The sequence below is a fragment of the Xyrauchen texanus genome, chromosome 36 (genome assembly GCF_025860055.1).
Source record: "Xyrauchen texanus isolate HMW12.3.18 chromosome 36, RBS_HiC_50CHRs, whole genome shotgun sequence".
In the NCBI taxonomy this organism is placed as follows: Eukaryota; Metazoa; Chordata; class Actinopteri; order Cypriniformes; family Catostomidae; genus Xyrauchen; species Xyrauchen texanus.
This window is the reverse complement of record NC_068311.1, coordinates 26955794-26982432: the sequence shown is the minus strand read 5'-3', so window position 1 is coordinate 26982432 and position 26639 is coordinate 26955794. Positions and strand designations below refer to the sequence as shown.

The 26639-nt window shown below is 38.6% G+C and overlaps 2 protein-coding genes across 2 annotated transcripts in view; one reads left to right on the top strand and one right to left on the bottom strand.

Annotated features, from left to right (window-relative positions):
* The window catches only part of npas1 (neuronal PAS domain protein 1), a 74603-nt gene extending 70793 nt beyond the window's left edge, over positions 1-3810 (top strand). Inside the window, exon 12 of the mRNA XM_052107488.1 lies at positions 1755-3810. Coding sequence (XP_051963448.1) covers positions 1755-2731 — 977 coding nt within the window. The 3' untranslated portion in view covers positions 2732-3810. The remainder of the gene's footprint in view (positions 1-1754) is intronic.
* Positions 3811-16084: 12274 nt separating this feature from the next.
* On the bottom strand, positions 16085-24148 carry tmem160 (transmembrane protein 160). Its single transcript, XM_052107532.1, has 4 exons — positions 23884-24148; positions 23548-23572; positions 22506-22598; positions 16085-17073 (listed from the first exon to the last, which is right to left on the bottom strand). The coding sequence occupies exons 1-4, from the start codon at positions 24100-24102 to the stop codon at positions 16772-16774; spliced, it is 639 nt and encodes a 212-aa protein (XP_051963492.1). The 5' UTR covers positions 24103-24148; the 3' UTR covers positions 16085-16771.
* Positions 24149-26639: the final 2491 nt, after the last annotated feature.

The following is a 26639-nucleotide window of genomic DNA, read 5'->3' as shown; positions in this document are numbered from 1 at the left end:
CCAAACACTCTGTCTTTTATTTTTATTGTATTTTTGTTTTCAAGGAAAAATATAACTAAATTAACTCTATAGCTTGTTTTTGATTGAGTGGCCTCATTTTAATGATATAGAAGACAGTTGATGTCACAGTCTGTCTTGGCATATTTGTTGGGATATCGTACAGTCATACAGCAATCTTAAAGGACAGAAAAAATCTTACAAATCTTGTGAACTGAGCTTAAATTGCCTTCAGAGAGCAACTCTCAATCTTAACGGGCCCACAGCAGACAACTGCTACCATTTTTAAAATTTTTGCAAATCATGTGCATCCGTATCAGACAAACAAACGTGCCATTCTGTGCATGTTAAGTTTTGGTGGTAAATCCAAAGAGACAGACCCTCACCGAACACTTTATTAGGTACACCTGTACTCTTACTTATTCATGCAATTATATAATCAGCCAATCATTTGGCAGCAGTCATGCAGAAATGGGTCAGAAACTTCAGTTAATGTTCACGTCAACCATCAGAATGGGGAACATTTTTGATCTCAGTGATTTCGACCATGGCATGATTGTGTATGCGAGACGTGCTGGTTTGAGTATTTCTGTAACAGATGATCTCCTGGGATTCTGACAAACAACATTCTCTAGTGTTTGCTCAGAATGGTCACAAAAACATCCAGTGAGAAGAAGTTCTGCGGACGGAAACACATTGTTGATGAGAGAGGTCAATGGAGAATGGCCAGGTTCAAACTGACAGAAAGGATACAGTAAGTCATATAACCACTCTGTACAATTTTAGTGAATAGAATAACATCTCTGAATGCACAACATCTCAAACCTTGATGCGGATGAGCTACAACAGCAGAAAACCACATCAGGTTCCCATTCTGTCAGCCAAGAACAGAAGCTGAGGCTGCAATGGGCACAGGGTCACCAAAACTGGACCGTTAAGGAATGGAATAGCCTAGTCTGATGAATCTCGACTTCTGCCGAGGTACACAGGTGGTAGGCCCACTGCAGCCTCAGCTTTCTGTTCTTGGCTGACAGAAGTGGAACCCGACGTGGTCATCTGCTGTTGAAGTCCATCTGCCTCTTCTACTCACTACAATTGCACAGAGGGCTTACCTGAGTTACCATAGCCTTTCTATCAGCTCAAAGCAGTCTGGCCATTCTCCATTGGCCTCTTTCATCAACAAGGTGTTTCCGTCCCAAGAACTGCTGCTCACTGATGTTTTTGGCTCCACTCGGAGTATACAACAGAGACTGTTGTGTGTGAAATCCCAAGAGATCAGCAGTTAAAGAAAAACTCATTCAGCCCATCTGGCACCAAAAATCATGCCGTGGTCGACATCACTGAGATCAATTTTTTTCCCCATTCTGATGGTTGATGTTACTAGTTGAAGAAGTTTTGACCCAGTATCTGCATCATTTTATGCACTACACTGCTGCCGCATGATTGATCCAAGTGGGAAACACCCTAAGTAAATGCTTTCAGAGTAGCGTAAAACACTATAAATGATTTTCTCTGTTGATAATTGTAAATCTGCTAAATAAATGTTTTTTTATATCTCATCTTTTGATCATTGGAAAGCAGACCACTCTATGGTCCGAACTGAGAGATACCAAGTAGGAATTTCCAACAACAGACTTTGAATGGAACGCAGCATAAACCTCATATAGAATTATCCACATAAACACACCGACTAACTGGATGTTAGCTAAATTAATTTTCTCAACAGTACCAAACAGTAATGATATCCTTTTTTCCAGGGTCAACAGTCACGCAGCCATTGAAAGGCAGTGCAGTTAGTACTGAGCCAGACCGCAAACGGAAGGAACCCTACTCGCACTCCAGCCAATCAGAGGACACCAGGAAGAGATCCCACCATTCCGATCCTGAAAGCGTTCCTCCAGAGCCGAGAAGGCGGTTGGAGGTGTTCCGGCAGAGAGAGGAAAGCCCATCTACCTCCTTGGACCAAGCCAGTGACAGTGAGGTAGAAGAAGAGGAGGAGAGAGAGAATGAGTGGGACCATACTCCGAGCAACAAACGGGTAAAGAGTGAGAATGGGGCATTGAGACAAGGCAATGGTTCCAATGGAGCAGATGAGATCCATAATGGCCGAGCTGTGATCCAGCATCTAAAGAGCGCTGTGACCAGTTCTAGCTCAAATATCAAGATGGAACAGGAGGTGATGGGGACAAGTATAGGCTCAGGGTCTGGGAGACGTTGGAGCCAACCTCCACCCAGCTCGCATGCATCCAGTGGAGGAACAAACAGCAGCAGTCCACCTTCTCAGCCTCCAAATTCCACCCCATCTGAAGCTCAACCCAAGAGTCTGTTCAACCCACCATCCCCAACCATGTCTCCACCCATCTCAGCCTTGCCCCTACCTAGAGATGATCGGTCAATTCACGGAGGGTGTGTTCCGGACTTTGAGCTACTCCAGAGACTGACTGCGAGTGGGGCAGCGGGACGCATGCTCTTTCACCCCTTGGCTCTTGGTCCACAGGGGCCTCAGAGTCTCTACGCTCCCAGTACTATTCGCTATGCCCCACCTGAGATGCCTACAGTGCAAAGACACCGCTCAGACCACACCACCAAAACTCCAGCTTTCTTCCCCCACCTCCAGAGGATCACTTCTCTGCCTCCCTTCAGTGGCTTTTCCCCCACAGAACCGCCCTTTACTCCAAATCTGCCCTTCTGTATGAATGGACTGAGGGGGGCTGCTGGGACAGATGAGGATTGAGAGAGAAAATAGAGAGAGAAGATAATGAAAAGGGGAGGCAGTGGCAGAGATGATAGGGAATAGGGCACAATGCTAAAAAAGGGACTAAAGAAAGTTTGTCAAACAGTCTTCCCAGTGTCCTCTCCAGTTTCTTCTGTGTAAATTTGTTAGTGTGTCTTCCTCTCTCTGGACAAAACAGTTAAAGCCATACTGAATATATGAAGGACATCAGGCAATGACATGTTAGGGGTAATTGATAGGGCCAAAGGGTCTGAGCATTTGGATGTATAGAGGATGCATCGTAGGCAGGGGGAGAACTAAGAACATTATACTTTACAGTAAAAATTAAAAGATACTCAAGCCAGCATTTGGTGTTCCTCAGCTTCCACACCAGCAGAACCCTCTGAAGAACCTCAAGGCACCCTTTAAAGGAGCATCAAATATTATATTTATGTACTCTAGGAACTTAAAGACATAGTTAAAAGAGTCTTGAAGCCCTTACCTTATGATAGGGTTACTGAAGGAACCATTGACAGACCTTAAGAGCTTTTTATAGTTCTTGCAGGAACAAAGACTTAGTTTCTTAGGGAAATGAAAGGGTGTCTGGAGGATCTCCAAAAGGCTCTACCTGTGTGGCATCTGAGGAACCACATATTGTGCCTTGAATATCTTTTATTTTTTTGCAGAGCGGGCCCACTAAGGTGGCCTACTCATTGGGCACATGAGAGAGGGGGCCCACCTATAAATGTTTTGTGAATTAATTTAAGCAGCGGTCCTGGGATATGCAAGTATGGACAAAAGCAGCATGGCAGGCAATTGCCAAAAAAGACATTCCAATGAAAAGATACAGAAGAAAGCACAGTCCACAGAGGGATCATACTAATAATGTGAGTTTAGAACTTTTGAACACTGTAGAATTTTAATTTTTGTAAAAGAAAAAAGATAATTGTCTTTAAGCAAAATGAATCATTTGAAAAATGTTTTCACATCCATATATAGCCAACGCTGCAATTGGACAATGCATATGTTCAAAGGCTCTAAAAACCCTATGACCCACAAGTATCATGGACAAACTTTCCTATCAAGTAAATTCTGGTCTGTTGGGGGTGGTGGGTGGGTTGGGGAAGTTTGTCTATTTGTCATGTATCATGTCCAAGCACTTATAGTATATTGTTGCATACACTTGGCACTTCACCCATGACCATCCACTCTAGTTCTCCTACTGTATAAACCCACAAGAATTGAGTTTACAGCAGCTGGGTCAAAAACAAGAGATTCTAGCCATGTGCGAGAACATTGTAAGTAATATAAAAGTGAGATGTTTAAAATAAAACCCCACTATGTAAAGCTAAGGCACAGGAGCTCTGTTCCAAAACCTAGTGATCCGACAACCTAAAAAGCATTTTGAGGCCTCATAGGTCAGTTCCAAACAGTAGCAACAAAAATTATGCTGCCTTCAAAGATGGCCTGTTTTGGTCAAATTCTAAAGAAATGGGCATACTTCGGTTGACCGCGTTCTGAATCAGCTGATGCCCGGTTGACCGCATTGCCTTTCAAAGTATACTCTTTTGACTGTGAGTGAATACGAATGTGTTTGGTGCATGCACACTGCCACTGCTTTGCGATACTCAAGTACAAAATGGCTGGCGGATGCGCTGACAAGCTCACAGACTAGGACTGAGCACATATTGAGAAAATCTGGGCTGCATGCCGACAGTCCACTCAGACATTGAAATTTGCTTAACGCATACTATGCACAGAGCGATCAGTAACGCGGAACACCGAAGTATACTTTGGGCTTAAGGCAGCATTGGATGAATCCTTCACAGAGAAGGCAACTCCAGAGTAGAAATTCATCCAAAAAAAAATTTATAAATATATTTCATTTAGTACTGTCATTTTTGTGCTGATTGTAGTATTATGTTGTTATCTTATAAACATGCTATCATCCAAGCAAGGCAGCTCACTCAGGGTTTGGAACAGAGTTAGGGTGTAAGACATGGTCTACTTTTAACATCCTTTAAAGATGTGTTTTTATAACATTCTTTTTTTCAGAAACCTTCAACTAAAATCCTTAAAGTCTTATTCTTCAAGAACCAGTGGCTAAAGTTCCAGAATTGGCTTCCTCGGACATAAAAATGTAGGTTTGTACCTGGCATGAAACGGTGGTCACTAAAGGACTGCAGAGCTAAGGGATAGTTCACACTAATATGAAAATTCTGTCGTCAACACAAAAGTAGTTTAGCAAAATGCTGAGGCTGTTTGTTTCCATGTTCCCAATTGTTTTCAAGCTCAAAAAAGGACAAACATGTCTATAAGCTCTATAAATGTTCATTTTTGAATTCCTTTAAAGGATCAAGAAACCCCAAAGCACATTTTTGTAGATGTTAACAGATATGTACAGATTGCACATCATTAAAAGTAATTATAGCACTCGTTATATTTATTGTTAAGGGGAAAGTGGTTATTTTTTCATTTTATTGAGGCATTTTCTTCCGGTTTAAAAAGTTGAAGCAATGTCACAGAATATAAGGTAATGTGTAAACTCTGAGTTGTGGTTGGAAGTAGAGTCAACTAATACGTCATTATTCATGAGAAGGAACGCTTCCATCCAATCACAGAGCATGATCTCGCATTACAGCGATAATTCAAACTCCTTCACAGACATAACAGACACATGAAAATTATCAAGTTTTGCTAACTAATGAATTCACAATGAAGATAACAGGATTCAATAAACAGTAATTGCATCAATTGGATCATGAGGACAAATAAAAGCTTCACCGTTTTCTGGGTCTTTGGTTGTTTTTGTGTATGCGCGTTTCTCTGCCCATGCAGTATTATCAGATGTAAGTGGTTTCAGTAGTACGGAAGAGGATTAGGGCCAAGCAATAATAAAAAAATAAAACCATCTCGAGATTAAAGTCATTATAATGCAAGATTAAACTCGTTCAATTTCTAGAAAAAAGTCGAAATACAATCTTGACGAGTTTTTTCTCGAAACACAACGACTTTATTCTCGATATTTAATGAGTTTATTCTCAAGATTGTATTTCGACTTTTTTCTCGAAATTTAACGACTTTAATCTCGCATTATAATGACTTTATTCTCGATATTTAATGAGTTTATTCTCAAGATTGTATTTTGACTTTTTTCTCGAAATTTAACGAGTTTAATCTCGCATTATAATGACTTTAATCTTGAGATGGCTTTATTTTTTTTATTATTGCTTGGCCCTAATCCTCTTCCATACAGTAGCACTAAATGAAATGAGATGATTTTTATTTGTATTTGTGACTGAGGATGAATGTGTAAATAATAACGAGAGTCAGTCCTAAAACATCAGCACATGAGTTGGTGTTACCTTAACCTTTGCCATCACTGTGACTCTAACTTCTTTATGATGTTTGTGAATATACAGCGCCATGAGCATTACATGAAAATGATACCCTGTAAAGATTATTATGATAATCCAAATTACAACAATAAACTTTATTCCAGTAATGGAGCACTTTTTTATGTCATTTTTGTCTTCATCAGTCTCCTTTAGAAGCAATGTTTCGCACCAATAGCATGCTTCAAAACTTTCAAACATTTGAAGTCAGTGAATGTCTTGAATAGAGTAAAGGGGATTGCTTTCCGATTTGAAAAGTGAACATTCAAAAGGATTAACAATCAGCTATTATCTTGTGTAAATTTGGCAACCCACACCGGTCCATGTTAACAAGTTCAAAAGAGGAGGAAAAGATGAAAGATCATGGATCGGATTGATGTGATAAGCTGCTTCTACAACAGCTCCCTCTGGGAGAACATGTAAGCTACCCAACTCTGTCAACTCTTCCTCTGCGCTCACAATAAAGCCTTCTGATTGGCGTTCATCATAATTCGTGTACAGATTCATAACTCTTGGCCCCTGTCTTTGAAGCGGAGTCGGTGAGTAGCCCGCTGTCAGATTAACAGGCCGGAGGGTCAAGACAAAGGCAGACGTTGTGATTGAAACACGGAGCGTGCTGTTGTTAGCGATGGTGTTGTGTTGTTTCAAGAAACCCCAGGGAGGGGCTCTGACATTGAAGATGGGTTTAAAGCTGTTTTACATTCAAGTGGCAGGCCTCAGTTCATTAGTGTGAGGATCATTCCCTCTTGACGAGTATAGGAATTGCATACCAAATAAGCGCAGTTGTTGGGGAGAAAAGGCGAATGGCCAGACCGTGTGCGTGCGCATACAATAACTCGACTGAGACCCAAAGTTTCTCCTCTAAAATACCCTCCACGCTCATCTTAACTGGCATGTAAACAGGAGTCATTTGACTTTTATAGGCAACTGAGGTGATAGAGCAATACAGAAAAAAGAATATTCCCATTTTCAAACTGAAGTGTGTAATTTGTGCACCACCAAACAGAATAGCAAAAATAATCACCGTTTTCAAACAGATTCTGGAAAACTCACTGTCTTCCATTAGCTGTACAAACAGATAGTCCCGCCCCAAACTCATGCCATTAGTCGAACCAGTGTTGCTATGTCGGGCTGGACTGGACGCTTAAACAGTGTTAATCTAATAGGTGAAATCAACCTAAAAATAGGCTAAATTTGGGATACATTAACTGACACACATCGCTATAACATACTAGTTCCTACATACATTTGTATAATATTAATGCAGGTCTGTGTGATTCTGAACTGTTCATGTAACACAGGTGTGAAGTTTGGGTGGTGGGGATGCATGTTTGGGCAGTGTGCCCTTTAGCCATTTGGCAGCCCCTGTAGACGCCCTGAATGTGAAACAGAGATGCGCCCACTCAGAGAGAGATAGACAGACCGCGGGCCTACTGCACTGAGACAAGCCCAGAATCAGTAACTAACAAACTGCACCAAAACACCAGACGATGAGGAGGAGGTTTAAAATAGGCAAGAATAGAGAATGTCTGGCATGATTTCACTTCCCTTCTTTAGCTTGCAGCATTGGGGAATATAACTAAAATGTAGCAACGCTACTAATTTAAAGGAATAGTTCACCCAAAAATGAAAAAAACTTTCATTATTTACTCACCATCCCAGATGTGCATGACTTACTTTCTTCTGTTGAACACAAATTAAGATTTTGAGAAGAATATCTCAGCTCTGTAGGTCCATATACTGCAAGTGGATGGTGGCCATAACTTTGAAAATCAAAAAACCACATAAAGGCAGCATAAAATTAATCAATATGACTCATTATGTGATATGATAGGTGTGTGTGAGAATCAGATCAATATTTAAGTCTTTTTTTTTTTTTTTTACTAATAGCTGATTATTAATCCTTTTTCACATACACTTTCACATCTGAAAGTCATATGTGGCACTAGTTTAGTTTCACTTTCACATCTGAAAGTGAAAGTGGAGATTTATAGTAAAAAAAGGAAGTGTGCACCAGTCATCCAAAGTTCTTGTTGGATGGAAACAGCTACTGACACTTTTGTCGACTTGGTTAAAAAGTACAAAAAATGTTTTTATTGTTTGGCAAAATAGTTTGGCGTGGTGGAAATGATGCTACAACTATGGAACTGTCATAATGTTTGGAAAATAAAATTATAAACATAATTTTCACACAATACTTGAACACTGAAATGGCTTATGTTTTAATTATCATAGATTTAAACATGTAATAATTAGTATTTATAATGGACGTTGATAGATCAATATTGAAACTCTGGGTGTTGGACAAGACTAAAACTATCAAATCTGTGCACAAAAGTAAATAAAAAAGAAGGTAAAAGTACCAAATGAAAGGCAAATATGAAGCCCTGGTAAAAAATCTGAAATTTTGAGAGGTTGAAAAAACAACAACTATAAATCGCTTGTAAAACCATCTAATATAAATGTCACCTTCAGTTTACTTAAGCAAGTATTTATCAGTGATTTACAAAGAAATTAGTTCTGTATGTGTGTCATGAATTTGGCCCATTGCACATTATTACTGTCTTTTTCTAGTTAAATATTTAGTTAAATACTGCTATTGGTATTCATCACTTTGTTAATTAAGGTGTTTTATGTATTAGTTTTGTAAAAAAAAAAACAATTCTGCTAGTACACATATCTTTTAAAAGGCATAAACTCATCGGCAGGTCTAAAGGGAGAACACTATATCGTGAAAAAACGTCTACGTTTAAAGCGTTAAAGTCCCCTTCAGATAATACCATCAATTTTGCATTTATGTTATATAAAATAACAAAATAAGGCCTCAAATCATTCATGCCACAAATATCTGCCCTTATGTGCTAGAAATATTTATATTAAAACAAAAGCATTTCACATGGCATTTAAATTGACAAGTTATATATCTAATTAAGACTCTCATTCCCAGGAATGTGACTGTATAGTTAATTTTGTTGCCCCAATACCACAGTCCGAAATATTTTCTGTAAGTCATCAAATACAAATGTCTCTTTTATACTCTAATAACAGCACTGTAAGCTCCAAGTAGCCAAAAACGTTATATCTGCTTTTACCTTAGGCTGTTTCCTAAAACAATTGCCATTTATTACTCATCTGTGAGCTTGCTTGTGTGAATAATCCAATGTTTAATGTTTATTAAAAAAATCAACTGAAAAATCTGTTTTGACTATTGATGATAAAGTGTTGACAATACCCCATAATGACAACGTGAAAGAAGTTTGTTTGAAATCTTTGAAAATGTATGAAAAATAAAAAAAATCTAAAATCGCTGTGGAGTGGAGGGGGCGGGACCGGGTCAGAATATCGTGCACCCGGTCCCCAATCGGCCTGATAAGGCGCGTGAGGGATCAAGGCAGCCGGTGACGATGGTTCGAGAGAGAGAGAATTACGGGTATGTCCGTCATGTGTGTTTATGTACTTGTTTTAAGTTTCTCATTAAAATATTATTTATATTGACAAGCCAGTTCTCACCTCCTCCTTGCCCATCCTTTAACTGTGTTACATTGGTGCCGAAACCCAGGAAGGAGGAGGGATGCCCGTCACAGAGTCCTCGACACTGCCGTCCACCCTGGGGAGCGCCGCTGCCATCTGCCGGGTGACGGAGTAGCCCGACCGCCCGGATGGGGGGAACGGCCGTCGTCCGCGGGGTAAGTGGGGACTGGATACCCCGACCGCCTGGAGCGAGGGAGCCGCTGCCGGGGGCGGGGGAGTGCCCTGCCGTCCCCAGAGACGCGGAGGGGTCGAGGGAGACCGCCGTCCGCGAGGGGAGGAGGGAAGAATCTCTCCGACCGCCCGGAGCGGTAGAGCCGCTGCCAGGGGCGGAGGAGTGTTCCCATTTGCTGCCAGAAATTGGAGGCGCGTTCTGCCCGCTGGGGGTCAAGGTTTCACTCCGGTTCGCCCGGGGTTGGAGCGGCTGTCGTCCGCCTGAGTGTGGAGGAGTGCTCGAGGACCACGCGACGGTACATCAGAGAACCGGTGAGTGAGCTTTTTCTCTCTCTCCTCTCTCTCTCTCTCTTTCGCACCGTGTTGGCCTTTTCCCTCGCCTATTTTTGTTGTTGTTGTTTTCTTCCCCTCCTGTCTCCTCCCAGGGCGAGGAAGGCGGGGATGACCACGCGGGACGCAAGATACACCCCGCCCCAGGGATGGGGGGGGTGTATGTCATGCCGGTGGCACCCCGGCCTGAGATAACGCCGGGAGGAATGTGGAGCGGAGGGGGGCGGGGCCGGGTCCGAATATCGCACGCCCGGTCCCCAATCGGCCTGATGAGGCGCGCAAGGGATAAAGGCGGCCGGTGACGATGGTTCGAGAGAGAGAGAATTACGGGCATGTCTGTCATGTGTGTTTATGTCCTTGTTTTAAGTTTCTCATTAAAACATTATTTATGTTGACAAGCCGGTTCTCGCCTCCTCCTTGCCCATCCTTTAACTGTGTTACAATCGCATGTACATAAAAGTATTCACAGCCTTTGTCATGACACTCAGAATTGAGCTCAGGTGCATCCTGTTTCCACAGATCATCCTTGAGATGTTTCTACAACTGGATTGGAGTACACCTGTGGTAAATTCAGTTGATTGGACATGATTTGAAAAGGCACACACCTGTCTATATAAGGTCCCACAGATAACAGTGCATGTCAGAGCACAAACCAAGCCATGAAGTCCAAGGAATTGTCTGTAGACCTCCGAGACAGGATTGTATCGAGGCACAGATCTGGGGAAGGGTACAGAAACATTACTGCAGCTTTGAAAGTCCCAATGAGCACAGTGGCCTCCATCATCTGTAAATGGAAGAAGTTTGGAACCACCAGGACTCTGCCTAGAGCTGGCCGCCCGGCCAAACTGAGCGATCGGGGAGAAGGGCCTTAGTCAGGGAGGTGACCAAGAGCCTGATGTTCACTCTGACAGAGCTCCAGCGTTTCTCTGTGGAGAGAGGAGAACCTTCCAGAAGAACAACCATCTCTGCAGCACTCCACCAATCAGGCCTGTATGGTAGAGAGGCCAGATGGAAGCCACTCCTCAGTAAAAGGCACATGACAGCCCGCCTGGAGTTTGCCAAAAGGCACCTGAAGACTCTCAGACCATGAGAAACAAAGATTGAACTCTTTGGCCTGAATGGCAAGCTTCATGTCTGGAGGAAACCAGGCACAGCTCATCACCTGGCCAATACCATCCCTACAGTGAAGCATGGTGGTGGCAGCATCATGCTGTGGGGATGTTTTTCAGCAGCAGGAACTGGGAGACTAGTCAGGATTGAGGGAAAGATGAATGCAGCAATGTACAGAGACATCCTTGATGAAAATCTGCTTCAGAGCACTCTGGACCTCAGACTGGAGTGAAGGTTCATCTTCCAACAGGACAACAACCATAAGCACACAGCCAAGATAACAAAGGAGTGGCTACGGAAGCCCAGACTTGACCCCAATTGAAAATCTCTGGAGAGATCTGAAAATGGCTGTGCACCGACGCTCCCCATCCAACCTGATGGAGCTTGAGAGGTCCTGCAAAGAAGAATGGGAGAAACTGCCCAAAAATAGGTGTTCCAAGCTTTTAGCATCATACACTAAAAAACTTGAGGCTGTAATTGGTGCCAAAGGTGCTTCAACAGAGTATTGAGCAAAGGCTGTGAATACTTATGTACATGTGATTTTTATTAAATTTTATTTATTTTTTTATTTTTTTTTATAAATTTGCAAAGATTTCAAACAAACTTCTTTCACATTGTCATTATGGGGTATTGTTTGCAGAATTTTGAGGAAAATAATGAATTTAATCCATTTTGGAATAAGGCTGTAACATAACAAAATGTGGAAAAAGTGAAGCGCTGTGAATACTTTACGGATGCACTGTATATCTCATTGCAAAGGGGATGATTTCAGCTTTCTAATGACACCTAGAGTTTCTAGTCTACTCAGGCTGAGATATTCAATGAAATAATGTGGGTGGTGCATGAACTGAAAATTAGAATGTCTATGGATGAGCACATCTGGGAGGGCTAAAATGCACCACCTACATTTCAGATCAGCATATTATGATGATGGAGAAAAAAAAAAATTCTAGTGCTTGCTGCCATCTAGTGGAACAAAATAACACTTTTCAAAGTGAGGCAAAGTGAACGGAACGAGAATTATAAAGTTTACAAAGTTAGGAAAAATAAATAAATATATATTTATTTTTCAGAGAACCCCCCAAATGAAAAAAGACTCCAAATACTAATAAATAATATTGTATGTGCTTTTTGAAAAGAATATATATATATATAGAGAGAGAGAGAGAGAGAGAGAGAGAGAGTTGTTTTTTCCTTTTCAAAAAAAGCACATATTTTCAATATTAGTATTTGGAGTCTTTTTTATTTTATTTGGGGGGTTCTCTGAAAAATTAAACCAATTTATATCCACAGTATGTGTGAATGGTGAGCTTTTAAATTTGAGTGTGAAAAATTACAGGCAGCAGCCCAAAAATGCACCAGAGTATAAGGGGTTAAATACTGCTATTGCTGTTTATAACTTTGATAGTTAAGGTGTTTTATTTGTTGTATTTTGTTTAAGTTTAATGATGCCACTCTAATTGAGTTCCTTATTGTAGAAAAATACTGCTAGCACACATATCTTCTAATTGGTAGTAATGCCACCTTTAACATCAGACCCTTCCTTTTCAGAAATGGGGGGCGAAAATGTGCTCGCATCGTTGGCCCTGTAGCCCCATTTATGTACATATTTATAGACTCGTGTACAGTAAATAGCACAGAAGATCATGCATAAACAAATAGCCTGTAACCTCATGATAATAAACTCTCGCAATCAACATCCAATGAATGTCATCGGTTTAAAAGAGTGATGGATTTTATAGAATGGTTCTGCATTACACGTTAACATGGAAATACATATGAAAAATGTCACACAATGAAAAATATATGACAGAGGTGCAAGTGTGAACGTCTCTTCAGCCAATCTGACTTTATATTCAGAAGTCACATGGCAAAGACAATCACTTTCCTCTTCACGTCTTCCCAAACACCCCTGAAATCAAAAGAAAACCGAACAAAATTCTACATGTGTTTCAGAATATTTTCAAAACACGACCAGCAACAATTCCTTAATCCATTTATATGCCGACAGGTAGGCTAAGTGCTGTAATTTCTCCGAGGACTCGTACAAGGTCTTTGATTACAACAACAGCAACTGTGACAAGAAATCACCAACAACAAAATCTTTTGAATGACAAAGATTAAAATATGTAATCAAATAAATAAGCAGCCCTTTGAAAATGTATAAACAGAAGTGACTAATGAAAGAACCGATGCGCATGTTTCAGAGTCCCCGCACGCTATGAAGAAACCTCGCACGCATACAGATCAACACAGCTGTCGGTTTATGATGAATCCCACTCTACAGAGATGCCACCTGCCCTTGATATCTGACACAACTTGCACTCATGCATTGTTTTTTAACTTTGTACTATTTAACAAACTCTTTGTTACTGCAATTGCACAGTTGAAAATTATTAACCCCTAACGGTTAACAAAACAGCACAAAATGATGCATTTTTCTTCTGTCGTTGGAAGGATCTTAAAGGAATGTTCCGTGTTCACAACAATTTCATTTAATATTTTTTATGTCAAAAACTTACTTTGACTCATCCCCCGTATGGTTACAGTAAGGCACTTACAATTGAAGTCAATGGGGTTTAAAAAAAAAAAAGCCTCTTTAATGTCTTTTTTTGTTGGCTTTTACGTATAACAACAGGATGAGTAAAAATTATAATCCATGTTAATCCACATTATGTCACAGATCTTAATCTGTTTTGAACAAGGAACATTCCACCACTGACAGGTTTTCAACAATAGCAGATAGGACAAATGATCGTTCAATAATGCAACTGACCACAATTTAATAAGGAATAGGTCTTTTTACAACATGGAACTATTCCTTCTTGTATTCTAACAATTGTTGTACTGCTTTAAAAAGGAAAACGAGCCAGCATGGAGAAGTTTATGAAGTTAAATGTAAACGTGCACAGGAGTGCAAACACTCCAGACAGACGCTCCCATACAGAGTCAGTGTATCTAAAAAAAAAGGTTCACTAATATCTGGACTTTGGATTCATGCATGATAAATGAACAAAGATTGTTATGGATTGATTCCTCTGTTGAGAGGGAAAGAAAGTTAGGAGATTAAGATGTCTAGAAGTCTATTTGAAGCCAAGTTCAATGGAAAATGCCATCTCTTCCAATTAAATATGGTTGTACATGATTGTACTGAGTTCGACTGCGTCCACTAGCGCAGAAAATCAGAACTGAATTGTGACAGACGTGAGATAATTCAAAAAAAATATTTGTAAAAAAAAAAAAAAACTCATCCTGATCAGGGCGTAAAGGGATGGAAAATAGCTCGCATGGAACCATTATACCGAAATGCTGGTTGAATAAACAAGTTCTATGTGACAGACGTGTGTAAGGCCACGTCCACACTAATCTACACGTCCATGAAAACTCTTACGTTTCCTAACGTGACTGTTTTACAAAGTATTCTGTCCAAGAGAGCTTTTTCGAAAACCTTCATTTTCACAAGAGGAAAATGTCATTCCGGAGTGGGTGAGAGACATAAATAGCTAAATCAATGCCTTTTAAACTAAAATGTATTAGTGTGGATGACGTTGCCTAAGATTATAAAAGTGATTATGTCAGAACATTTCACTAAATAAAACCTGTGAACTTGCCTATATAATAGTATGTAAACTAAGACTGATGGATAAAGACTTGATAAAGTAATAAACCGTAAAAAAAAAAAAAAAAAAAAATTCTTAATCAGTACTTTTGTCTGGTCTTGTTTTCAAATATGTCCATTTCTTTAAAATAAGATAAATGTATTTTGTTTTCATAAAATTCAGTTTGTTTTTTTGTACCCCATTGGTAAAGCGTTTTAATTTTTAGTGAGGTTTAGTCTTAATGGGATAGGCAGCACTGTCGCCTCACAGCAAGAAGGTCTTGGGTTTGAGTACCAGCCTTTCTGTGTGGAGTTCGCATGTTCTCCCTGTCTTTGCGTGGGCACGCTCCGGTTTCTCCCACAAGTCCAAAAACATGCAGGTTAAGAGCAGTGGAGACTCTAAATTGCCCAGTGTGACTGAGAGTTGTGTCAGGAAGGTCATCTGGCTTAAAACTCGTGCCAAACAAATATACTTATATGCAAATTATCACAAAGCGGACCCTGCACCTACGTGGAACAAACGCTGAGAGAGTCTTAAAGTGATAGTTCACCCAAAAAATTTAATTCTCTCATTTTACACTTACCCTGATGACATCCCAGATGTGTATGACTTTCCTGCTTCTACTAAACACAAATACATTTAGCAGAAAATCGCAGCTCTGTAGGTCCATACAATGCAAGTGAATGGTGACAGAACTATGAAGGTCCAAAAAGCATATAAAGACAGCATAAAAGTCATCCATATGACTGGAGCAGTTAAATCTCCAGAAGCAATATATTAGGTGTGGGTGAGAAACAGATCAATATTTAACTCCTTTTTGACTATAATTCTCCTCATGCAGGTCCCTGCCCAGTAGGTGGCAATACGCATGAAAAATGGCAATCGTAAAAAAAATAATGTGAAAATTTCTCACCCACACATATCACATCACTTCTGAAGACATAGATTTAACCACTGGAGTCATATGTGTAACTTTTGTACTGCATTTGTGCTTTTTGGACCTGGTGAGTTCTGGTCACCATTCACATAAAACTCTTTGTGTTCAGCAGAAGTCAGTCACACATCTGGGATGGCATGAGAGTGCGTAAATGATGAGAGTTTATATTTTTGGGTGAAATATCCCTTTAAAATAATAATAATAAAAAAAAGTTTGCCAGTGGGGTTAGAAAAATTTACTGAATTCAAGAAATATTTTCTCTTTTATTCTAAACAAGTCTTATTACATTTTCTTTGCTACAATTTTAAGTCTTAATAAATGTAAAGTAAAAGTAGGCTAAAAGAAAGCAAATAAATCTTGATTAAAGAATGTTAAGATATTTTTACTGAAAAATAAGACAAAAACACTGTTGGAATTTTGAATTTTTTTTGGTGTGCCATTTTACATTTACACTCTTTTGTTTTCATGTTCCTGCAATCATATTCTACAAACAAAAAATAATGTTACAAAGGACAAATGTGCAATTATGGCTCGGACCCTTTTGTGACCAGAGAGACAGCCCATATTTAAGAGTATAACAATCACCAATACTCACTCGACCGAATAAATAAAGCATCAGAGTACTGCAAAACAATGCTGGTAGAAGCTGCCACTCTACACTGACCTGAAGGCAGTTTTTCCTTTTCTATTAAAGGAATGGTTCACATTTACTTATCCTAATATTGTTTCAAATCTGTGTGACTAACTTTCTTCTGTTGAACACTCATGGCTTTCACTGTATGAAAAAAAAATATGCTATGAAAGTGAATGGTGACTGAGGCTACTAACATTTTCTTTTGTATTTTACTGATGAAAGTCAAACAGGTTTTGAAACAACATGAGTACATGGCAGAACTGTTCCTTTAAAGCAGTTTAAACAGCTTATGAATAAAGGTCTGATCCTAGGTCAGTGTACAAAGATTATTTCAACTTAGATTCTCCTCTTCTCTCACTTCTCTTGGCCTTTATCTTCAGCACCACGTCTCTCACGTCGTGCCCTGCAGTCGGCACACTCCCCAGCTTCATCTCCTCCGTGCTCGTCTTCATCATCGTCGTGAATAATCTCCACCTCCAGGCGACCGATGTAGAGTGATACCGCACACAGCCAGAAGAGGGCAGCGCTGGACACCACAGACGTTTGAAGCAGCACAGCGGGCAGCGAGAGCAGCATGATCCTCCGTAGTGTCAGAAGACTGCCAATGTATGACGCGCAACCGAACGACACGCACACTCCGCCCAGGATGAAGAAAGCTAGGAGAGAAGAGGAAGTGATCACTCAGGACTGTTGAGTTTGTTTTTCAAATGAGCCTTTTAAAACATTGATCACACATGAAAGGAAGAGCTGAGAGGGAACTATGGAGCCAATATAGGGACTAAATGTATTTTGAAAAATAAAAAATAGTGCAGTTGAAGTTAACGTGTTACTGCAAAATTAGATAACAGCACTACTTTAACGCCGTTAACGCGTAATATGACCCTTTGAATAAACCGTAGTTCAGGATAAGTGAGTCAATTCAAGCAAACGCTGCTAATGTCACATTCATTGATTGTCGGGAAAACAGATGCAGACACCTGCACAAAGCATTTAATGAATATAGCACAGCAGTAGAACACATGCCATTTGAGCACCTGCCTTGCACTGCGAGGTGCGAGCGTGAAATTAAAGTGAGCGCGCGAGGTGATCGTGTGTTCCGTGATTGCTACCGGGTCCTTGAATAACATAGAATGTGCCAGTAAAGGCAGCCGGTGGAGATTCTGGAGCCCCCCTAGGGAGTTGTTGCCTTACATAGACTGGGTAATATGCGTATAGGGAGCGGCGGTACTGATTACCAGCTAACGGAAACACTGCTGCTGTCTCCAAGGTTCTATCACAGTGTCTCGTTTGATAGTGCACTAGCTAATGCAGAAGTTGGAGACATTGCTGGAACCTTGCAGGTTATCTACACTGTCATTAACCCGTTTAATCCTACCGGTTACAATTGTGACTGGGGTCTAAAAGGAGTTTTTGATGTATTTTGCACAGAGTTGTCAATTGTAAATGACACTGCAGACTTTTTTTGGATGTCTGTCAAAAGAAGCAAATAAATCCTGTCATAATACACTTAAAACTACCATAGTTTGTTCATAATATGAATCGAGTAGTGTTCATTTTCTTTTGTTCAACTGTTGGTGAGGTACGTTTTGTGTGGATGAATGAAAAATACATTTGGATGAAGCATATTTTGTCCACTCACGTTTTATAAAGATATTGCGATTAACTACAAAAAATTATGTGATTAATCGCGATTAATTCTTTTAATAGTTTTTCAAGTAGGCTGCCTACAAGTCTTCAGTTTTAAGTCTTATTTTCTTTTTTCAGCTACAAATATAATTTTTAAAGTTTCTAATTTTCTGTTCCTTTTCTCTCAGGTTTTAAAAATTAAAATGTTATATTCAGAAAGCAAATATTCTTGATAACAATTTTAAACTTGCACTTTTTTTTTCTCTCTCTAGAGAAATGTTGCCCTTATGGTGATGTAGTGGTGTGCTTTGAAATTGTGTGTGGTAATTGTCTCTGGCCCTCTTTCTGAAACGCTCTGTTTTGGCCATAGCGCCGCCTCTTACTTCAATGTAAATGACCACTGTTATGATTGGCTAACATCGTGCAGCCCCTCGAATACAGCCATATTTGAAACTCAATCAGAAGAGAATGAACAAGCTCCATAACATTACACAAGAAAACTACATTTCAGGATTTACACAAAGCACATCCAACACATTACATCCGAATATATTAAACTGTTCACTTACTATAAGCATAGCAGCGCCATAAACTATCAAATAGTCATGACATATGAAATATTCATGAATTTATCTGTTTACTTACGGTTTTATGATGGGGTCGAATAAAGTTAACAACTCCATCCTTCAATAACAGCACCTTTGCAAAACTTGAATCGTATTATGATGGTTCACAAGCAAACCATGCTGATATGAACCGAAAAGAACACACACACATAGTCAAAAGCACGATGAAACAAGACGGCCACACATACAGCATCAACCTGCAATGAGGCACACATCGCCGGAAATGCATAAAAATTGTCAAAAACGTCCATATAGTGCATTTTACATACACTAACAATTAAAAATAGTGCATTCAAAAAGTCCACATGGGTCCCCTTTGGTGTTCAGGAATAGTTAGGCCAGTGTTTCCCCAACCACCGCGGCACACTAGGGCTGTCACAATTACCCGATCTCACAATTAACCGCGATTAAAATGGTCCCGTTTATAAATCCTTCAGAATTTGGAAGCTACGGCTACCCCTCCAAAAAAAAACACCATATTGTCCATTTAAAAAAAAAACAATTACTTAAAATTTGTCTTTCGGTGTGGGTCTAACTACTTGCGCTGCATGTGTGTTCTGCCCTCTGACTGGCTGGTCTGTGAGGCTGTTACTATGATAAGGGAGTTCACAAAGTGATTGTCTAGGTAAGGCGGGGCGCGTACAGAACATGAACATTCAGCGCACGTGAAACTCTCAAAATGAAAACACGGCGGAACAACGCAATCTCCCAGAGATGTATCTTCCAAAGAAGCAAATTAAATGAGCTATTTAGGAGCCTTTTGTCTATCAAAAAAAAATGACACAGGAGTTGTTGAAGACGGGTATCCAGTATGCAAAACGTGAAGACGAAAAGTGCCAGCAAAACATCTAATATGTTCCAGCACCTGAGGGATCACCATCCAGAGATTCATGCCCAGATGAAGGTAATAATTTTACAAACACAGTAAATATCACAGTCAGGATCTGACCCATCTGAGAGTTGTCCACCTAAAATATCATTAAAATATGTGTATTGTAAATAATATAATAATATATTCTTAAAATAATTGTTTAAGAAATAAAATAATACAAATGCAAATGGGGCAACAACAAAAAACCCCTTCAAAAATTGCTCTTGATAATTGTTATGTTTATTGTCTCCCCCAACATTTTGATGAAAATTTCGCCCCTGACGTGGACCGGTCTCGAGCGCTCAGCCGTGCAGAGCATTATAAACAGAGCTGTGAGAAACACGGGCTGGGTCACGAATTCAGAATTGATTATTTGTTTGAGACCTCTATGACAGCCCATAATGTGTCGATGCTTAAACCAGTTTAAAATTGTTTTAACCCTTGTGCATCCTTGTGGACATTTTTGGCTTTTTCAGTTTTGTTTTTTTGATAACTTTGTCTGTGTTAATGCTAACTGCATAATATTTTCCACAGGTGTGAATTTTTATTGGAATTTTAATATTTCACCCTATTTTCTTTAAAAATATATTTTTTGCACTAGTTACACAAAATAATCCCTCTTAGTGTCGTTTTGGACAAAAATGGCACATTGAAACCCATTAAAACTGCCATTTAACTATAAAATTATGCAATCTTGTTTAACATGCTTTCATTATGTTGGCAAGGCTTCAAAATTTACATTTTAAATATTTTTTATCAGATCGTGTCATTTTTTCAGGTTTGGCATATCATCGCTTTTGTTGTTGTTTTCTGCTGTTTTTGGCTTATGCATATTATAGAGCCAATTAGATACATTATGAATATATAATTGTGTGAGTGTGTTGGTATGGATTTCAGAGTGTGGTTTGTATGTGTCTGAGGCTCTAATAATAAAAATAAAAAAAATTCTGTTTAGCATTTATTAAATTGAAAATAATTATAATTATATTTTTTATAAAAAACAACAGTGGCATTTTGTAAACAAACCGGCGTTTAAAGGGTTAAAATTCTGAAAATAAATGAATGTTTGGTAATTATGATTAGAACTGATGCTGGTTAAAATATAAGTCAGTGAAAGTAGAAACAAATATTATTCTATAATATTTTTATGACACTTTTTTGACATGGCCATTTTTGTCCATTATGGACCTAAGTGGTAGCTTTTTTAAAATCTGATACTGCATAAAAAATATGAAAGCATCAAAATGAATGTTGTTGTTAATCATTGACATATCCGAGGCTCTAATAATCAAAGAAAAAAATTCTGCTTAGCATCTATTAAATTGAAAATAATTACTATTTTTAATTTTTTCCTAAAAAACAACAGTGTCATTATGTAAACAAACCAGCGTTTAAAGGGTTAAAATTCTAAAAATGAATGAATGTTTGGTCATTATGATTAGAGCTGATGCTGGTTAAAAAAATTATGTCAGTGAAAGTGGAAAAAAATATAAATCTATAATATTTTTATGACAGTTTTTGGACATGGCCATTTTTGTCCATAATGAACCTATGTGTAACTTTTTTTAATTGATGCACAAGGGTTAAATGGCCCCAAAATTCTAAACAGCATTGAAAAGGAATAAAGGAGAAATCTGCACAATCAACAGACAGACATGGTTTAAATCCACACATCACAGATATTTAAAACAATATTTACCATTAACGTATATCAAATTCTACAAATGGTCGCACCAGCATTTATATAGTGAGAGAATACAATTTAATTTCTGGATGTGTTTTTCTTACGAAAAATGCCATACTTTGTTTTATGATTAATCATGCTTTAATCTGCCAATCATGGTTTTACTTTTATGTTTTGTTCCTATGATCTTATTGCAAATGCCACAGTTAAAACTATGGATACAATGGAAATTTCCTTCCATGTAAAATCTTTTCTAATGCCCTCAGATTGTACAAAAAGGCTTTGTTTGTCTTGACTGTATTTTTATCATCAAGATTCTGATAAAAATAAATCGTGAAAGAAAACTAATTTTCTTTCAGTTGGACCGGTGCGACCAACACAAGTGCTGGTGCGACCATTTGTAGAATTTAACACCGGTGCTGCCACTATTAAATGTTAGTCTGGAGCCATGTCAATAAATAGATAAACAAAATTATTTGCTGTGGCATTGCACAAATTTGCAAGAACAAATCTAAAAATAAGAAAAGATGCAAATTTGTTGTTTTATTCATTACCCAATTAGCACTCTTGCCACCTGTGATCTCATTATATACCGTACCTACGTGACCTGCGTTTTTTTGCATAGCCAAATTTCAAACATTGAGTAAACATGCAACTAAAATGGACAGAAAACATGGAAGTTCTTGAAAAGGAAAACTATCAACAATGGTAATGTGGGGCAGTGGGATAGAGGTGTGCCATGGGATTTGTTTAATTGTAAAAAGTGTGCCGTGGCAGAAAAAAGGTTGGGAATCACTGAGTTAGGCCACACTAGGCCTGTTTGTCCTGCTCTTTCTGTTTACGAACTGAAGAAACAGTGGGAGGGGCCAAGGGTGTGATGATTTAAAGCGTTGATGATGTTGCTGTAGAGACGGTCATGAATTAATGAGTCCCCTAGTGACTATAGGGAAGTCGCAGCAGTAGAGAACGAGGCGTTTTTACACCTTGGTTTTAATAAATGCTTTTATAGGGAATTAAGTTTTGAGTTCTGAAATTTACAGTATATTTTTATACATAGTAGAATGACATCTTATATGTCAAAATATCAAGGAAAATTGTATTCCTCATGACATGAACCCTTTAAAACGTGAGACTAGTAACTGAAATGAGAGCACTTTCATTCACATCTCTTTTAACAGATTCAAATTACTTCTTTTCAGATTCATTCAGAAAATGAAGGAGCAAAAATAATTGCCAGGGGAAAGAGTAGAAAGAGAAAGCAAAGGAGAAATAAATAAGTACCATATCCCGCCTCTCTGCCCACATCACTCTGTACAAATGCAATAACTCCAATGCCTGTCGCCAGCAAACCATTCCTGAACCAGGACAAAAATCCTGCAACAAAAACAAACAATATTTGCTTAGCTCCATTGCATAGACAAGATGAAGCATGAAAGGACTGTTCTGGGTTCAATACAAATTCAGACTTGTCACCAAGTTCATAAAAACAAACAAAATCGCGTTTATTGGAACGTTACATTTTTGGAACTACACCACTTCATGTTGCCCAAAATATATGAAACATGTGCTTTGATCCTGAAGGAACTGCATCACACATTTCTCTGCATAACTGCCCGTTGTGGATGTCACATTCTCTAAATGAACACCTTTTTATCTTCACTGAATTATTGTTAGATATGATGCATTAATACAGATTTGATGCTGCCGTGTTTTGACTCAGAAGCAGAGCTGTAATTAAAATTATACTTAACTGTTAATTAACTGCTTGTTATGATTTCTATGCTGATTAATCCACCACACAGGGGGAAAAATTGATTATTTGTGTGAGGCAAGTGGCTTAATATGGGCTTGTTTTTCCAGACCATGTTGTTAGTTTCTCTTGTGAGATCTGGCAACACTGCAATAGGTATTTCAACCACCCATTAGAACAGATTACTGTCATTTTTTTAAAGAACGTTATTAACCGTTCTTTTATTTTGTTCTAACCGTAACCTTTTGGTAAGGAGGCTGCGGAACCTCTGAACCGGAACGAAAAATTACTGTTTTTGCTCAGAACGAACCGAAATGAAAAACATTTTGTTTTTAGTCCCTGCTTGGGCACATTATGTAAAAGTGACAGGATTTATTATTCATTCATTTATCTGTAATCACTATAAATTGCATTTCAAACATGCATACAGGTATATCTTGTTTATACCTTTTTATATGTGGATGTTGGGTAAATGTCCTTTAAGGGAATATTTCAGATAGTTCATAAATTGTGCATCAGATATACCACTTATCTAATTTATGATTTATTAATCCTTATTGTTTATCATCTCACCTGTTTCATGAGACTTCCGCAGCATCTAGAAAGAACACAAACTATAATCAGAAGGGTTATAAGACGTTTTAAGATTGTTTTTGGACATGGCGTCACGGTAATTGCCTAAATAACATGGTATAAAATATGTTTATAATTCAACATCATGGTATAAAATCAAACTACCATGGTGCTACCATCTGATACCATTTCTGCACCATAGTACCCCCACAGAGCAAATATAAGGGAAAATACATAGTATGTCCATTTGTTGAGACACATTTTAAAAATAAGTTACTTTTCACTCTCTCTAAAATCCGACAATGAAACATACAGAGTGAGTATGTATTTGTTTACCAGCGCGTCGGCTTTATCTAGCTCAGTGATGAACTGTTGCTCCGGTACTCGTGTTCGGCTCAGCGAGTTTTTCTCCGCCGCACGCCGCACACTTCCCCGGTGAACCGACCGCGCTGGAGCCGACACATTCTGCAGAACCGGCCGCCGCACAACAACCTGAGAGAACGGAGAAACGAGTCGAGACAAACGCCTACCCGTTAACCAAATGATAGAAGCCATTTCTAATGACGGGGAAGCCAAAACACGACCCGTACACGGCCTCTGAACTCTCACACTGCAGACGAGCGTGTGTGTAAAGACTGTGCTGTGTGTTCACATGACTGAATGTGAACTCAAGTGGCGCCATCTATAATGTCTTCCTCGTGTGTCTTCAGTTAATTTTTTAATGGTCTAATAGTTTGGATACATTTAAAAAAAAAATTGTCACGTACTGCTACATTTTCAACAAGAAATATAAGCCTTTGTCATTTTAAATATGTATCTTTGCAAATTCTTGTGAGTGTTTCGGTTCCCAGTGTGTCCACTAGATGGCGCCAAAACGCAATAAAGCTGATGTAGGTTGGCAGATGTCAGGTTGTGAAAAATACAAAAAGAAAGATAGGCCGCTGTTTTCAATGGAAACAAGCGGCATACAAGTACAGCTCTTATCTACTTGAATGAGGAAAGAAGAAAATCTCCAAAACGGTTGGTCAAGATTACGATGAAAGAACCTATTTCAAATCAGCAGTGAAAACTAACAAACATACATTAATAAATTTCGCTTCTTAAGCTCAGATCACGCTAAAACAAGCAATTTTCAGGCTGGTCTAGCTAATGCGCATGCGTGTTCTCGAGTTGACTGACAGGCGATGTCTTTCTCTAAAAGGTGATTGGCTCTTTTACCTGTAAGGCGGGACTTTCTTTTCAATATCCGCCATATTGGGCGTTAATAATTCTCTCGTTCATTTTAATACAAGTGCTCCATCTGGAGATATTCTAAATAGTCTCTGAAAATATGTATCATACCAGAGCCATATAAAGAGAGAGTTGCGACAACGGAAGTTCTAAATGCTTGATCGTCACGTGATTCACGTAGACTTCAGATAGTTCCAGGAAGTGCTTTTGCGGTCATTCCAAACTGTTAGAGTAGAGTGACAGAACTGCGATTTCTGGTAATTAGTAGTCAATAAATGCATTTATTTTATATATTTATGTAACACACCGACATATGTATGTAGCATGAGTATGTTGTTACAGCGATGTTGTTTTTTAAAGATCAAATCAGCTAATATTTGAGGATTAGTGTTGGCTTACCGTTATTTGCCTCAACTTATTTCAGGCTAGGGTTTCTGTTGCCTTTTTATGTTACCTCATGTTCATTGTTTTCACTAATCTCATGGTAACTAATGTCATATTTATGACTTTTCAGATAGTACAGAGACAGGCTGGTGACAGGTGATTTCCAGCTCGCACCGCACAATGGGTCAATGAACTATTAACCATTAGCAGCAGTTACGTAAATGTAAAATTTAGTGAAATGAAGCTTATTGTTTACAATTCTTACAATTCTATATATAGTAATATAATTATTTATGTATTATAAATATTATATATCTAATGTATAATTCTTACAATACTTATTCATATACACAATATATTCAGCTTTAAAACAACTTAAGCATACTCGTATATAAACTGCCGTTCAAAAGTAATGAGGCTGAAAATTCAGCTTGGCATCACAGGAGTAAATTACATTTTAAAATACATTAAAATAGAAAACAGTTATTTTAAATTGTAATAATATATTACTGATATTACTTTTTTTGTATTGTTATTCAAATAAATGCAATAACTATTTACAGCACTTCATGAATACATTTCTAATAAATTAAATAGCAAGCCAAGCATTTTGTATGTGTCCTTTCTTTCATGTTGTCGTTGCATAGTCTTCACCATGGTTTGCTGTGCTGCATGGGGATGCTCCAATCAGCTCAGAGAAAGGTGTGCTTGAATGTATGGCTTCCCCACTGACATGGAGAGGAGAAAAAAATGGTTGGCTCAAGTCAGCAGGAGCAATCTAAATATAAATAAAAATTACAACAACAAAAAATGTGTGAGGTATTTGCAAAGATTTTACAATTAATAGGGTGTTACGTGACTAACTTTATCCAGCTCCAATCCTTGCCTAATCTGTTAGTTATCCAATAACATCCCTTATCTCCTAATTTAATGAGTAATACTCAACTATAAGGTTTTAATTTACAAGTTATTTTTATTTAGATGTACTGATAATATACAGAATAAGATAATATTATTCTTTAAACGTCTCACCTTTTAAAAGTGCGTGCATAAGCGGTTTGTTCTGATGCATCTCTACGGTGTTTGCTGCTACTTCCGGGAACTATTGAGAGGCTCCACGAGCCGCCATTGCTGTAAAAAAAACGTTCCATTGGAGTCAATGGAGTTGTCGCAACTCTCTCTTTATATGGCTCTGTATCATACTAACCATAAATTCAGCCAAAATACCAGTTGTTGTTATTAAAATTCAAATAAAATGATAACTACATTTACAACGATTCAGGGCCCCCTGACAATATATTGCTCTGGGGCCCATACCTATTAAAAAAAAAAGTTTAAGCACTATAAAACTGACATGAACTAACAATGAACACTTGTATTATTATTATCTGATAATAACATTTACAGTAACTATATTATCTTTGCTATGTTGATGGAAATGTTAACATGGAACATTTTTGTAACTTTGTAATCAACCT